Below are 12302 nucleotides of genomic sequence, written 5' to 3'. Positions count from 1 at the left end.
GCTATGAAGTCAACTTTATTCATTATCAAAGTGTCCTTTGACAGTCTACATTCATGAGCACCAGATTTCTGAACAGGTCTCCAAACCATGCCAGGGCCATCAGAAGCACCAGTCCTGACAGCAGGCCCACTTACTACAGGTACATCCATGTCAGATCCATCAGTCTGACAGCAGGCCCACTTACTACAGGTACATCCCTGTCAGCTCCATCAGTCTGACAGTAGGTCCACTTACTACAGGTACATCCCTGTCAGCTCCATCAGTCTGACAGTAGGTCCACTTACTACAGGTACATCCCTGTCAGCTCCATCAGTCTGACAGTAGGTCCACTTACTACAGGTACATCCCTGTCAGGTCCATCAGTCTGACAGTAGGCCCACTTACTACAGGTACATCCATGTCAGCTCCATCAGCAGGTCCACTTACTACAGGTACATCCCTGTCAGCTCCATCAGTCTGACAGCAGGTCCACTTACTACAGGTACATCCATGTCAGCTCCATCAGTCTGACAACAGGCCCACTTACTACAGGTACATCCATGTCAGCTCCATCAGTCTGACAGCAGGCCCACTTACTACAGGTACATCCCTGTCAGCTCCATCAGTAGGTCCACTTACTACAGGTACATCCATGTCAGCTCCATCAGCAGGTCCACTTACTACAGGTACATCCATGTCAGCTCCATCAGTCTGACAGCAGGCCCACTTACTACAGGTACATCCCTGTCAGCTCCATCAGTAGGTCCACTTACTACAGGTACATCCATGTCAGCTCCATCAGCAGGTCCACTTACTACAGGTACATCCATGTCAGATCCATCAGTCTGACAGCAGGCCCACTTACTACAGGTACATCCATGTCAGATCCATCAGTCTGACAGCAGGCCCACTTACTGCAGGTACATCCATGTCAGCTCCATCAGTCTGACAGTAGGCCCACTTACTGCAGGTACATCCATGTCAGCTCCATCAGTCTGACAACAGGCCCACTTACTACAGGTACATCCCTGTCAGCTCCATCAGTCTGACAGTAGGTCCACTTACTACAGGTACATCCCTGTCAGCTCCATCAGTCTGACAGTAGGTCCACTTACTACAGGTACATCCCTGTCAGCTCCATCAGTCTGACAGCAGGCCCACTTACTACAGGTACATCCATGTCAGCTCCATCAGCAGGTCCACTTACTACAGGTACATCCCTGTCAGCTCCATCAGTCTGACAGTAGGCCCACTTACTACAGGTATATCCATGTCAGCTCCATCAGTCTGACAACAGGCCCACTTACTACAGGTACATCCATGTCAGCTCCATCAGTCTGACAGCAGGTCCACTTACTACAGGTACATCCCTGTCAGCTCCATCAGTCTGACAGCAGGCCCACTTACTACAGGTACATCCCTGTCAGCTCCATCAGTCTGACAGCAGGCCCACTTACTACAGGTACATCCCTGTCAGCTCCATCAGTCTGACAGCAGGCCCACTTACTACAGCTCCATCAGTCTGACAGCAGGCCCACTTACTACAGCTCCATCAGTCTGACAGCAGGCCCACTTACTACAGCTCCATCAGTCTGAAAGCAGGCCCAGGTCTTACTCAGATTGGCTACAGAGAGCGTGATCACACAGTCGTCAGGAAGAGCTGATGCTCTCATGCACGCTTCAGTGTTGCTTGCCTCAAACCGAGTATAGAAGTTATTTAGCTTGTCTGGTAGGCTCGTGTCACATTCCATCACAGATGTTGCTCTTCAACCTTTTCTCCATCAGAACTGAGACCCATATTGTTCACATTCCATCACAGCTGTTGCTTCACCAACTTGTTCTCCATTTCCTCCATTTCATTCGCACTACTCCCCGCCATTTCCGACTCACCGTCAGCCTACCTCATTGGGTTTAGCCTGTAGAATAAGCTACGCAGATTCTGCCACCAGTGTATCAGACTATCGCCACCACTGGGCTTCCTCTCTTCACCATATTTAGCAGTGAGTGGAAACGCCAACCGGATGCTTTAGATTTACACATCTGGTGAAACATCAGGCTCGTTGTTCTCTGTGGCGCAGGGGTGTAATTATTACCCTGATTCTGTTGCAAAGTGTTTTTTTTACAACAGAAACCATTTACTTCAAAGGAAAATGCAAACAAGAGTTTTCTATTGGACAAATTCAGGTTAATCCCGCCGCGTTTCATTCCTTTTCCTCTTTTTACTTCTGTTTGGTTCTTAAACCCCAGGGGTGTATTCATTAGTCGGGTTTCCGTTGCAAAATATTTAGTCTGTTAGTCTGTTACAAAATGTGTTTCAAACAAAAACAAGACTTTCTATTGGACAAATTCATGTAGGTCCTTCCTTGTTAGATCCTGTTTCCTTCAATTTGGTTCCTAGATAGTAAACGTCAACAATAAACGGTTTCGCAACAGACTAATAAACATTTTGCAACGGAATCTGACTAATGAATACACCCCAGAAGTGTTTGGCAAATTCAGGTTAGTCCCTCCCCATTTTGTCCATGTTTGCTTCTGTTTAAGAAATGCTTTGAAACAAAATTGGCGGAATGAATACACCCCAGCTGTCATTGCAAAGTCAGCAGTGGGAGAAGCCTCACAATGTTATAATTGAAAAGTTCTCTAAATTAAATTGTCATCTATAGGCCTAATGTTACCAACATCACATGTCCAATAACATAAAATACATGCCACGATAATGATTGTGTTGGATTAGGGGTTTCATAATTCAAATTATTTTTAAATTTAACTCCAAACATGTTAAATTACTTTTATATTTTAAATGCTTTTAAAACACCCAGATTTGCCTTATTCTAGATTGTTTTATAATATTATCTGACCCTAATCTTGTACCATTTGCATGGATTGCATTTTACAATTGTAAATGGTTTGAATGCGTAGCAAATCAATCTGAAATAACAGCTGTTATTAGGACCCTAGTGACGGTCCTCCACTTTGTTTTCTATGGACTCCTATGAGAATAGCGTTTATCTAGTCCGTGTCGAAACATTCAGGCGCGGTTGAAGGATACCTAAAACTGTACTTTTGCCTTCCGCGTTGGCAATTCCTCTGGTGCCGACTTTTCTCCACGTCAGTTTTGCATTGTAGACAGATAATATTCTGGCGTTGTTATAAAACACTCATGTAACATCGACGATAACTTTGTAGTTAGTTATCTAAGAAACAGCCACCAGTCGCATCGACAATGTCATTAACGTTACTGGAGACGGATGACAGCTATGACTTTGTTTTTAAAATAGTTTTAGTGGGCGATGTAGGTGTTGGCAAAACGTGTGTGGTTCAACGGTTCAAGTCCGGCAATTTCATGGAAAGACAAGGAAATACCATCGGAGTGGACTTTACCATGAAGACAATGGATATTCAAGGGAAGAGAGTGAAGGTTAGTAGCTAAAGTAACCTGATGTGAATTGATCAATTCCCATAGCCTAGCCTATGTGACTGACTGTTAACCAAAGTCAACAATAGACAGTAGCGCGTATTCATGGATGCCAAGGGAAGCCAGGCTTCCCCCCAAAATTGATCCCCCACTAAAATAAATACATCAAATATTTTATTTCGTTACTCTGTGTTTCATAATTTTCCTTCGATTCGCAAGAGGCTGAATGGACACTCTCACCAGAGAAACCACCCGAGAAAGCGAACCAGCTCTGTGTGTAGTGATGCTGTATGACATTATTGACACCCATAGCATTGAATCCAAGGGAAGCCAGCGAGCATTTGCAAAGGGTCCAGCTCTGCCGCTATATATCAGAGCAGTCATCCCTCAGGGTCTCTACGCTGCCACTACTCACTGTATATACAGCAGTATGTGGACACCCCTTCAAATGAGTTGATTCTGCTTCTTCAGCCACACCTGTTGCTGACAGGTGTATAAAATCGAGCACACAGCCATGCAATCAACATAGACAAACATTGGCAGTAGAATGGCCCGTACTGAAGAGCTCAGTGACTTTCAACGTGGCACCGCCATAGGATGCCACCTTTCCAACAAGTCAGTTCATCAAATTTCTGCCCTTCTAGAGCTGCCCCCGGTCAACTGTAAGTGATGTTATTATGAAGTGGAAACATCTAGGAGCAACTACGTCTCAGCCAGCGAAGTGGTAGGCCACAAACTCAGAACAAGACTGCTGAAACGTGTAAAAAATCATCTGTCCTCGGTTGCAACACTCACTACCGAGGTCCAAACTGCCTCTGGAAGCAACGTCAGCACAAGAACTGTTTGTCGGGAGCTTCATGACATGGGTTTCCATGGCTGAGCAGCCAAGTGTCGGCTGGAGTGGTGTAAAGCTCGCTGCCATTGGACTCAGGAGCAATTGCACAACAGAATCTCTACTTGCACATCATCTTCTGCACATCTATTCCAGTGTTAATGCTAAATTGTAATTATTTCACCACTATGGCCTATTTATTGCCTTACCTCCCTAACCTTGCTTCATTTGCACACACTGTATATAGATTTTTCTATTGTGTTATTGACTTGGCGTTTGTTTATCCCATGTGTAACTCTGTGTTTGTGTCGCTTTGCTTTATTCTTGGCAAGGTCTCTGTTGTGAATGATAACTTGTTCTCAACTGGCCTACCTAGTTAAATCAAGGTGTTCTCAACTAGCCTACCTGGTTAAATCAAGGTGTTCTCAACTAGCCTACCTGGTTAAATCAAGGTGTTCTCAACTAGCCTACCTGGTTAAATCAAGGTGTTCTCAACTAGCCTACCTGGTTAAATCAAGGTGTTCTCAACTAGCCTACCTGGTTAAATCAAGGTGTTCTCAACTAGCCTACCTGGTTAAATAAAGGTGTTCTCAACTAGCCTACCTGGTTAAATAAAGGTGTTCTCAACTGGCCTACCTGGTTAAATAAAGGTGAAATAAAACATATTTCAAAAAAATGGAAATGTGTTCTCAGGAGTGATGAATCATGCTTTACCATCTGGCAGTCCAACGGACGAGTCTGGATTTGGAGGATGCCAGGAGAACGCTACCTGTCCCAATGCATAGCGCCGACTGTAAAGTTTGGTGGAGGAGGAATGATGGTCTGCGGCTGTTTTTCATGGTTCAGGCCCCTTAGTTCCAGTGAAGGGAAAGCTTAACGCTACAGCATACAATGACAATCTAGGCTATTCTGTGCTTCCAGCTTTGTGCTAACCGTTTGGGGAAGGCCCCATGCACAAAGCGAGGTCCATACAGAAATGGTTTGTCGAGATCGATGTGGAAGAACTTGACTAGCCTACACGGAGACCTGACCTCAACCCCATTTGAACAGCTTTGGGATGAATGGGAACGCCGACTGCTAGCCAGGCCTAATCACCCAACATCAGTGCCCGACCTCACTAATGCTCTTGTTGCTGAATGGAAGCAAGTCCCTGCAGCAATGTTCCAACATCTAGTGGAAAGCCTTCCCAGAAGAGTGGAGGCTGTTATAGCAGCAAAGGGGGGACCAACTCCATATTAATGCTCATACTTTTAGAATTTTACTCAAGTAGTATTTTACTGGGTGACTTTCACTTTTACTTGAGTAACTTTCTATTAAGGTATCTATACTTTTACTCAAGTATGACAATTGGGTACTTTTTCCACCACTGCGTTTTAGCCAGGTAGGCTAGGACAAAAACTAAAAGCTTCTACTGTATGACAGTCAACATGGGAGGATGGCATCGGCGTTTCTCAATAAGTAGGGTGAGTCAACATGTTTTTTCTACTTGCGCGAACACACACATACACAGAAATTAGAACCATGGAGAGCCTCATCATATTTACCTTACTTTGATTGAACTATATTGTTTTTGGTATCTTTTAGTTGTCACTGTATTAGACTAAGCATAGGTGATTTGATGATGTTGAAATGGTGCTGGAATAGTGGAAGCAGCTCCTGGGTTCTTTGTGACTTGCGGTAGCCTGACTCTCCTGGGTTCTTTGTGACTTGCGGTAGCCTGACTCTCCTGGGTTCTTTGTGACTTGCGGTAGCCTGACTCTCCTGGGTTCTTTGTGACTTGCGGTAGCCTGACTCTCCTGGGTTCTTTGTGACTTGCGGTAGCCTGACTCTCCTGGGTTCTTTGTGACTTGCGGTAGCCTGACTCTCCTGGGTTATTTGTGACTTGCGGTAGCCTGACTCTCCTGGTTTCTAAATTAGTAGCTGTTTAGTGGTCTCAAATGTCTGAAACATTAACTTGATTGACCTTGCTGTAGGTCATGTAACTGTTACATGCAATATGCTTTGTGGGCTTCACTAGACAGATGTTGCTCTCTGGTTTGGTGATGAAACAAAGGTGTGGTTGAATTTATTCTGCCACTGTGTCTTGTCTCATCCTTAGGCCAATATATCACAGTGTCAAGGCATATGAACTAACAGGTTATAGAGCAAACAACGCAATTATCACAACACATAGGTTGTAATATGTATTTGTTTTCCCCTGGCTTGCAGTGTGTGGGGAAAATCACTGGGGAAGCCCACTGCCAATGATAATATGTGTAGTTAACTAGCTCTGAGATTACCCTTGGTTAGGGCTAACTCTGTGAGATTACCCTTGGTTAGGGCTAACTCTGTGAGATTACCCTGGGTTAGGGCTAACTCTGTGAGATTACCCTGGGTTAGGGCTAACTCTGTGAGATTACCCTGGGTTAGGGCTAACTCTGTGAGATTACCCTGGGTTAGGGCTAACTCTGTGAGATTACCCTGGGTTAGGGCTAACTCTGTGAGATTACCCTGGGTTAGGGCTAACTCTGTGAGATTACCCTGGGTTAGGGCTAACTCTGTGAGATTACCCTGGGTTAGGGCTAACTCTGTGAGATTACCCTGGGTTAGGGCTAACTCTGTGAGATTACCCTGGGTTAGGGCTAACTCTGTAAGATTACCCTGGGTTAGGGCTAACTCTGTGAGATTACCCTGGGTTGAATATGTTGTCCAGCTGCAGATCTGGGACACGGCGGGCCAGGAACGTTTCAGGACGATCACCCAGAGTTATTACCGCAGCACCAACGGAGCCGTCATTGCCTATGACATCACTAAGAGAGGAACCTTCATGGCTGTGCCCAAGTGGATGGAGGACGTCAAGAAATACGGAGGGTCAAACATTGTACCCCTGCTCATCGGTTAGTTACTAGGGTCAGACTTTATCTGGATAGTCCATCTATAGATGGATAGCTGAATGATTGGTTTCCAGTTAGGTAACAGTTAGGGGTTACAATAAGGGTTACAGTTAGGGTTAGCATAAGGGTTAGGGTTAGAATAAGGGTTAGGGTTAGCATAAGGGTTAGGGTTAGCATAAAGGTTAGGGTTAGCATAAGGGTTAGAATAAGGGTTAGAGTTAGAATAAGGGTTACAGTTAGGGTTAGCATAAGGGTTAGAATTAGGGTTAGGGTTAGCATTATGGTTAGGGTTAGAATAAGGGTTAGAATAAGGGTTAGGGGTTAGAATAAGGGTGAGGGTTAGAATAAGGGTGAGGGTTAGAATAACGGTTAGAATAAGGGTGAGGGTTAGAATAAGGGTTAGGGTTAGCATAAGGGTTAGGGTTAGCATAAGGGTTAGAATAAGGGTTAGAGTTAGAATAAGGGTTACAGTTAGGGTTAGCATAAGGGTTAGAATTAGGGTTATGGTTAGCATTATGGTTAGGGTTAGAATAAGGGTTAGAATAAGGGTTAGGGGTTAGAATAAGGGTGAGGGTTAGAATAAGGGTGAGGGTTAGAATAACGGTTAGAATAAGGGTTAGGGTTAGCATAAGGGTTAGGGTTAGCATAAGGGTTAGGGTTAGCATAAGGGTTAGAATTAGGGTTAGGGTTAGCATTATGGTTAGGGTTAGAATAAGGGTTAGAATAAGGGTTAGGGTTAGAATAAGGGTTAGGGTTAGAATAAGGGTGAGGGTTAGAATAACGGTTAGAATAAGGGTTAGGGTTAGCATAAGGGTTAGGGTTAGCATAAGGGTTAGGGTTAGCATAAGGGTTAGAATAAGGGTTAGAGTTAGAATAAGGGTAAGGGTTAGAATAAGGGTAAGGTTTAGGGTAAGGGATAAAGTTAGGGTTAGAATGAGGGTTAGGGTTAGTAGATAGTTGAAATGTTACTGATGGTCTGTAGAGCATCAACAGATGGACTATCCTAATAAAGGGTTGCTAGTTAGTTTATTACTTACCTTACATCAGTAACATGCTTGATAATGTTTATCCCTGGTCTTCATAAATCATCCTATTTTAAATCACTCTGTTTTAAAAACAGATAAAGCAACATCTCAAGGCACAACGCCTCTCCTCTATTTGACCTAGATAGTTTGTGTGTATGTATTGATATGTTGTCTACGTATGCCTTTTTTACATGTGTAGTTCTGTCCTTGAGCTGTTCTTGTCTATTAATGTTCTGTATTATGTTTTGTGTGGATACCAGGAAGAGTAGCTGCTGATTTTGCAACCGCTAATGGGGATCCTAATAAAGTCCCAAATACCCTATGTATTGACTGGCCCCTATGGACTGACTGACTGACTGGCCCCTATGGACGGACTGGCCCCTATGTATTGACTGGCTGACTGGCCCCTATGTATTGACTGGCTGACTGGCCCCTATGGACTGACTGGCCCCTATGGACTGGCTGGCTGACTGGCCCCTATGGACTGGCTGGCTGACTGGCCCCTATGGACTGGCTGGCTGACTGGCCCCTATGGACTGAATGACTAGCTGGCTGACTGGCCCCTATGGACTGAATGACTAGCTGGCTGACTGGCCCCTATGGACGGACTGGCCCCTATGTATTGACTGGCTGACTGGCCCCTATGTATTGACTGGCTGACTGGCCCCTATGGACTGACTGGCTGACTGGCCCCTATGGACTGACTGGCTGACTGGCCCCTATGGACTGGCTGGCTGACTGGCCCCTATGGACTGGCTGGCTGACTGGCCCCTATGGACTGGCTGGCTGACTGGCCCCTATGGACTGGCTGGCTGACTGGCCCCTATGGACTGGCTGGCCGACTGGCCCCTATGCATGGACTGACTGGCTGACTGGCCCCTATGCATGGACTGACTGGCTGACTGGTCCCTATGTACTGGCTGACTGGCCCCTATGGACTGGCCCATATGGACTGGCTGGCTGACTGGCCCCTATGGACTGGCTGGCTGACTGGCCCCTATGGACTGGCTGGCCGACTGGCCCCTATGCATGGACTGACTGGCTGACTGGCCCCTATGCATGGACTGACTGGCTGACTGGTCCCTATGTACTGGCTGACTGGCCCCTATGGACTGGCTGGCTGACTGGCCCCTATGGACTGGCTGGCCGACTGGCCCCTATGCATGGACTGACTGGCTGACTGGCCCCTATGCATGGACTGACTGGCTGACTGGTCCCTATGTACTGGCTGACTGGTCCCTATGTACTGGCTGACTGGCCCCTATGGACTGGCTGGCTGACTGGCCCCTATGGACTGGCTGGCTGACTGGCCCCTATGCATGGACTGACTGGCTGACTGGCCCCTATGCATGGACTGACTGGCTGACTGGTCCCTATGTATTGACAGGCTGACTGGCCCCTATGGACTCACTGACTGGCTGGCTAATTGACTGGCCCCTATGGACTGACTGACTGACCCCTATGGACTGACTGACTGGCCCCTATGGACTGACTGACTGGCCCCTATGCATGGACTGACTGGCCCCTATGCATGGACTGACTGGCCCCTATGCATGGACTGACTGGCCCCTATGCATGGACTGACTGGTCCCTATGTATGGACTGACTGGCCCCTATGGACTGACTGACTGACTGGTACCTATGGACTGACTGGCTGACTGGTCCCTATGGACTGGCTGACTGGCCCCTATGGACTGGCTGACTGGCCCCTATGGACTGGCTGACTGGCCCCTATGGACTGGCTGACTGGCCCCTATGGACTGGCTGACTGGCCCCTATGGACTGGCTGACTGGCCCCTATGGACTGGCTGACTGGTCCCTATGGACTGGCTGACTGGCCCCTATGTATGGACTGGCCCCTATGGACTAACTGACATAGTGGCCCCTATGGACTGACAAGTTGACTGAGTGAATGGCCTCTATGGGCTGTCTGACTGACTGGCCCTTTTGGACTAACTGACATAGTGGCCCATATGGACTGACTGGCTGGCTGACTGGCCCCTATGGACTGATTGACTCTACAACAGCTAATGGGGATCCTAATAAAATAGAAGAAATACCAAATACCCCATTGTGCCACCACCTCAACTCTCACCTCTCTCTCCTCCTGTCCTCTCATCTTTACCTCTCCTCCTCCTTTTCCTCAACTCTCCACCTCACCTCTTCACGTCTCCTCATCTTCTCTCACCTCTCCTCCTCACCTCTCCTCCTCTCCCCTTACCTGTCCCCTTCACCTCTCCTCCTCTTCCCTCTCCTGTCCCCTTCACCTCTCCTCACTTCTCCCCTATCTATACCTGTCCTCTCCTCTCTTCCTCACTCTCTTCCTCACCTCTATTTCTCACCTCTTCACCTCACCCCCTCCTCCTCTTCACCTCACCCCCTCCTCCTCTTCACCTTACCATCCCTGCTCCTCTTCCTCATCTCTGCTCCTCTTCCTCATATCTCCTAACCTCTCTTCCACCTCCCCTCTTTACCTGTCCTCTCCCCTACTGTCCCACCTGTCCTCTTCCCCTCTCCTCCTCCCTTCTTCCCCCTCACCTGTCCTCTCCCCTCTTCCACCCTCACCTCATCCCACCTGTCCTCTCCCCTCTTCCACCCTCCCCTCATCCCACCTGTCCTCTCCCCTCTTCCACCCTCACCTCATCCCACCTGTCCTCTCCCCTCTTCCACCCTCACCTCATCCCACCTGTCCTCTCCCCCCTCACCTCATATCACCTGTCCTCTCCCTTCTCCCCCCTCACCTGTCCTCCTATCTTCTCTCTCTCCTCTCTATCCTCAGGGAATAAGTCTGACCTGGTGGATCAGCGTGAGGTGTCGTTAGAAGATGCCCAGACCATGGCCCACCAGCTGGAGTTCCTGACGGCCATTGAGACATCGGCTAAAGACGCCTCCAACGTGGATGAGGCCTTTAACAAGATGGCCGCCGAGCTCATCCTGCGCCACGGGGGACCCATGTTCAATGAGAATGTGACGGAAAGCTTCAAACTCAACAGCAAAGACATGGGTGGAGAAGGCTGGGGCTGTGGCTGCTGATAGGAGGTGGAGAGAGGACTGTACATGTTGATAATTCAAAGGTTTTGCACCAGCTGGGACTGTGGATAGTGACCAACAGGTGGTTTGTTGACATGTGTTGTGAAAAACATATATTTGTTTTATTCTGTTTCAGGGACCAGTTGAGAAACTTTCTGATGTAGCAATACCTGTTTTTTAAGGGGGAAGGGGGCATGACCTGCACAGAAATATTTCGCAGAGAGAAAAGTGGATGTTATTGGACGTAAATACAATCTCTGATCCAGAGAGTTGATCTGATCCACTATTGGAGTCAAACCCTGACTTTTACTTCCCAGAGCATGTAGCTGTGCTGTCCCTCCCTGCCCTTTTAACGGAGACAGACAGGCCTGACAGGAAATGTTAAATCTATCACTTCATATGGTGGGGCGGCCTGACATCACAGATGTTATTGAACCTTGTTCTGTAGACAGTATTACAGTGTAGAAGATATATAAACCTGCCCAGCAAGTCATGACAGGATTGATGATGATGTTTTTATGGGGAGGACAGAGTACATACACGTACCATAGACTTTGATATTTTTGCACAGTGATTATTGTTAGAAATTGACCTGCCATGTTTGAAGTTGTGCGATATGTCAAGTGTGCCTAGTGTTGCACATCAGTGTTGCACATCAGTGTGTAATCTTGATTCTGAATGCTTGTTGAATCATGACTGGCACAATCAGTCTCTTCCTGTGAAGACTACAGGAGCATACAGTGCATTTGGAAAGTATTCAGACCCCTTGACTTTGTCCACATTTTGTTAGCTTTATTCTAGAATGGATTAAATAAAAAATAATGTCTCATCAATGTACACACAATACCCCATAATGACAAAGCAAAAACAGTTTTTTAGATATTTTTGAAAATGTATTACAAATAAAAACATACCTTGCATAAGTACTCAGACCCTTTGCTATGAGACTCAAAATTCAGCTCCGGTGCATCCTGTTTCCATTGACCATCCTTGAGATGTTTCTACACTTGATTGGAAAGGCACACACCTGTCTATATAAGGTCCCACAGTTTACAGGGCATGTCAGAGCAAAAATCAATCTGTGAGGTCAAAGGAATTATCCGTAGAGCTCTGAGACAGGAGCTCTACGGGAGCTGTGTCAAGGCACA

At 46.9% G+C, this 12302-nt stretch overlaps 1 protein-coding gene across 2 annotated transcripts; it reads left to right on the top strand.

The window, feature by feature from the left end:
- The first annotated feature begins 2970 nt into the window (after positions 1-2970).
- rab43 (RAB43, member RAS oncogene family) lies at positions 2971-12065 on the top strand. 2 transcript variants are annotated; one of them, XM_046338140.1, is made up of 3 exons: positions 2971-3397; positions 6925-7102; positions 10904-12065. In XM_046338140.1, the coding sequence occupies exons 1-3, from the start codon at positions 3203-3205 to the stop codon at positions 11155-11157; spliced, it is 627 nt and encodes a 208-aa protein (XP_046194096.1). In that variant the 5' UTR covers positions 2971-3202; the 3' UTR covers positions 11158-12065. The 2 variants fall into 2 exon arrangements, with proteins under 2 accessions (XP_046194096.1, XP_046194095.1); XM_046338139.1 differs by having other exon boundaries at positions 2976-3397; positions 6919-7102.
- The last annotated feature ends 237 nt before the right edge of the window (positions 12066-12302 follow it).

Source organism: Oncorhynchus gorbuscha, linkage group LG03 (assembly GCF_021184085.1).
Source record: "Oncorhynchus gorbuscha isolate QuinsamMale2020 ecotype Even-year linkage group LG03, OgorEven_v1.0, whole genome shotgun sequence".
NCBI lineage: Eukaryota > Metazoa > Chordata > Actinopteri > Salmoniformes > Salmonidae > Oncorhynchus > Oncorhynchus gorbuscha.
The sequence above is the reverse complement of the archived record's forward strand: the minus strand, read 5'-3'. Positions and strand labels throughout refer to the sequence as shown.

What these genes read in the sequence shown, in the direction of transcription:
- rab43 (XM_046338139.1), top strand. Translation starts at nt 3,203, where the DNA reads ATGTCATTAACGTTACTGGAGACGGATGACAGCTATGACTTTGTTTTT. An exon ending in TTCAAGGGAAGAGAGTGAAG is followed by an intron (nt 3,398 to 6,918) that starts GTTAGTAGCTAA and finishes TATGTTGTCCAG; the next exon opens with CTGCAGATCTGGGACACGGC. An exon ending in CATTGTACCCCTGCTCATCG is followed by an intron (nt 7,103 to 10,903) that starts GTTAGTTACTAG and finishes CTCTATCCTCAG; the next exon opens with GGAATAAGTCTGACCTGGTG.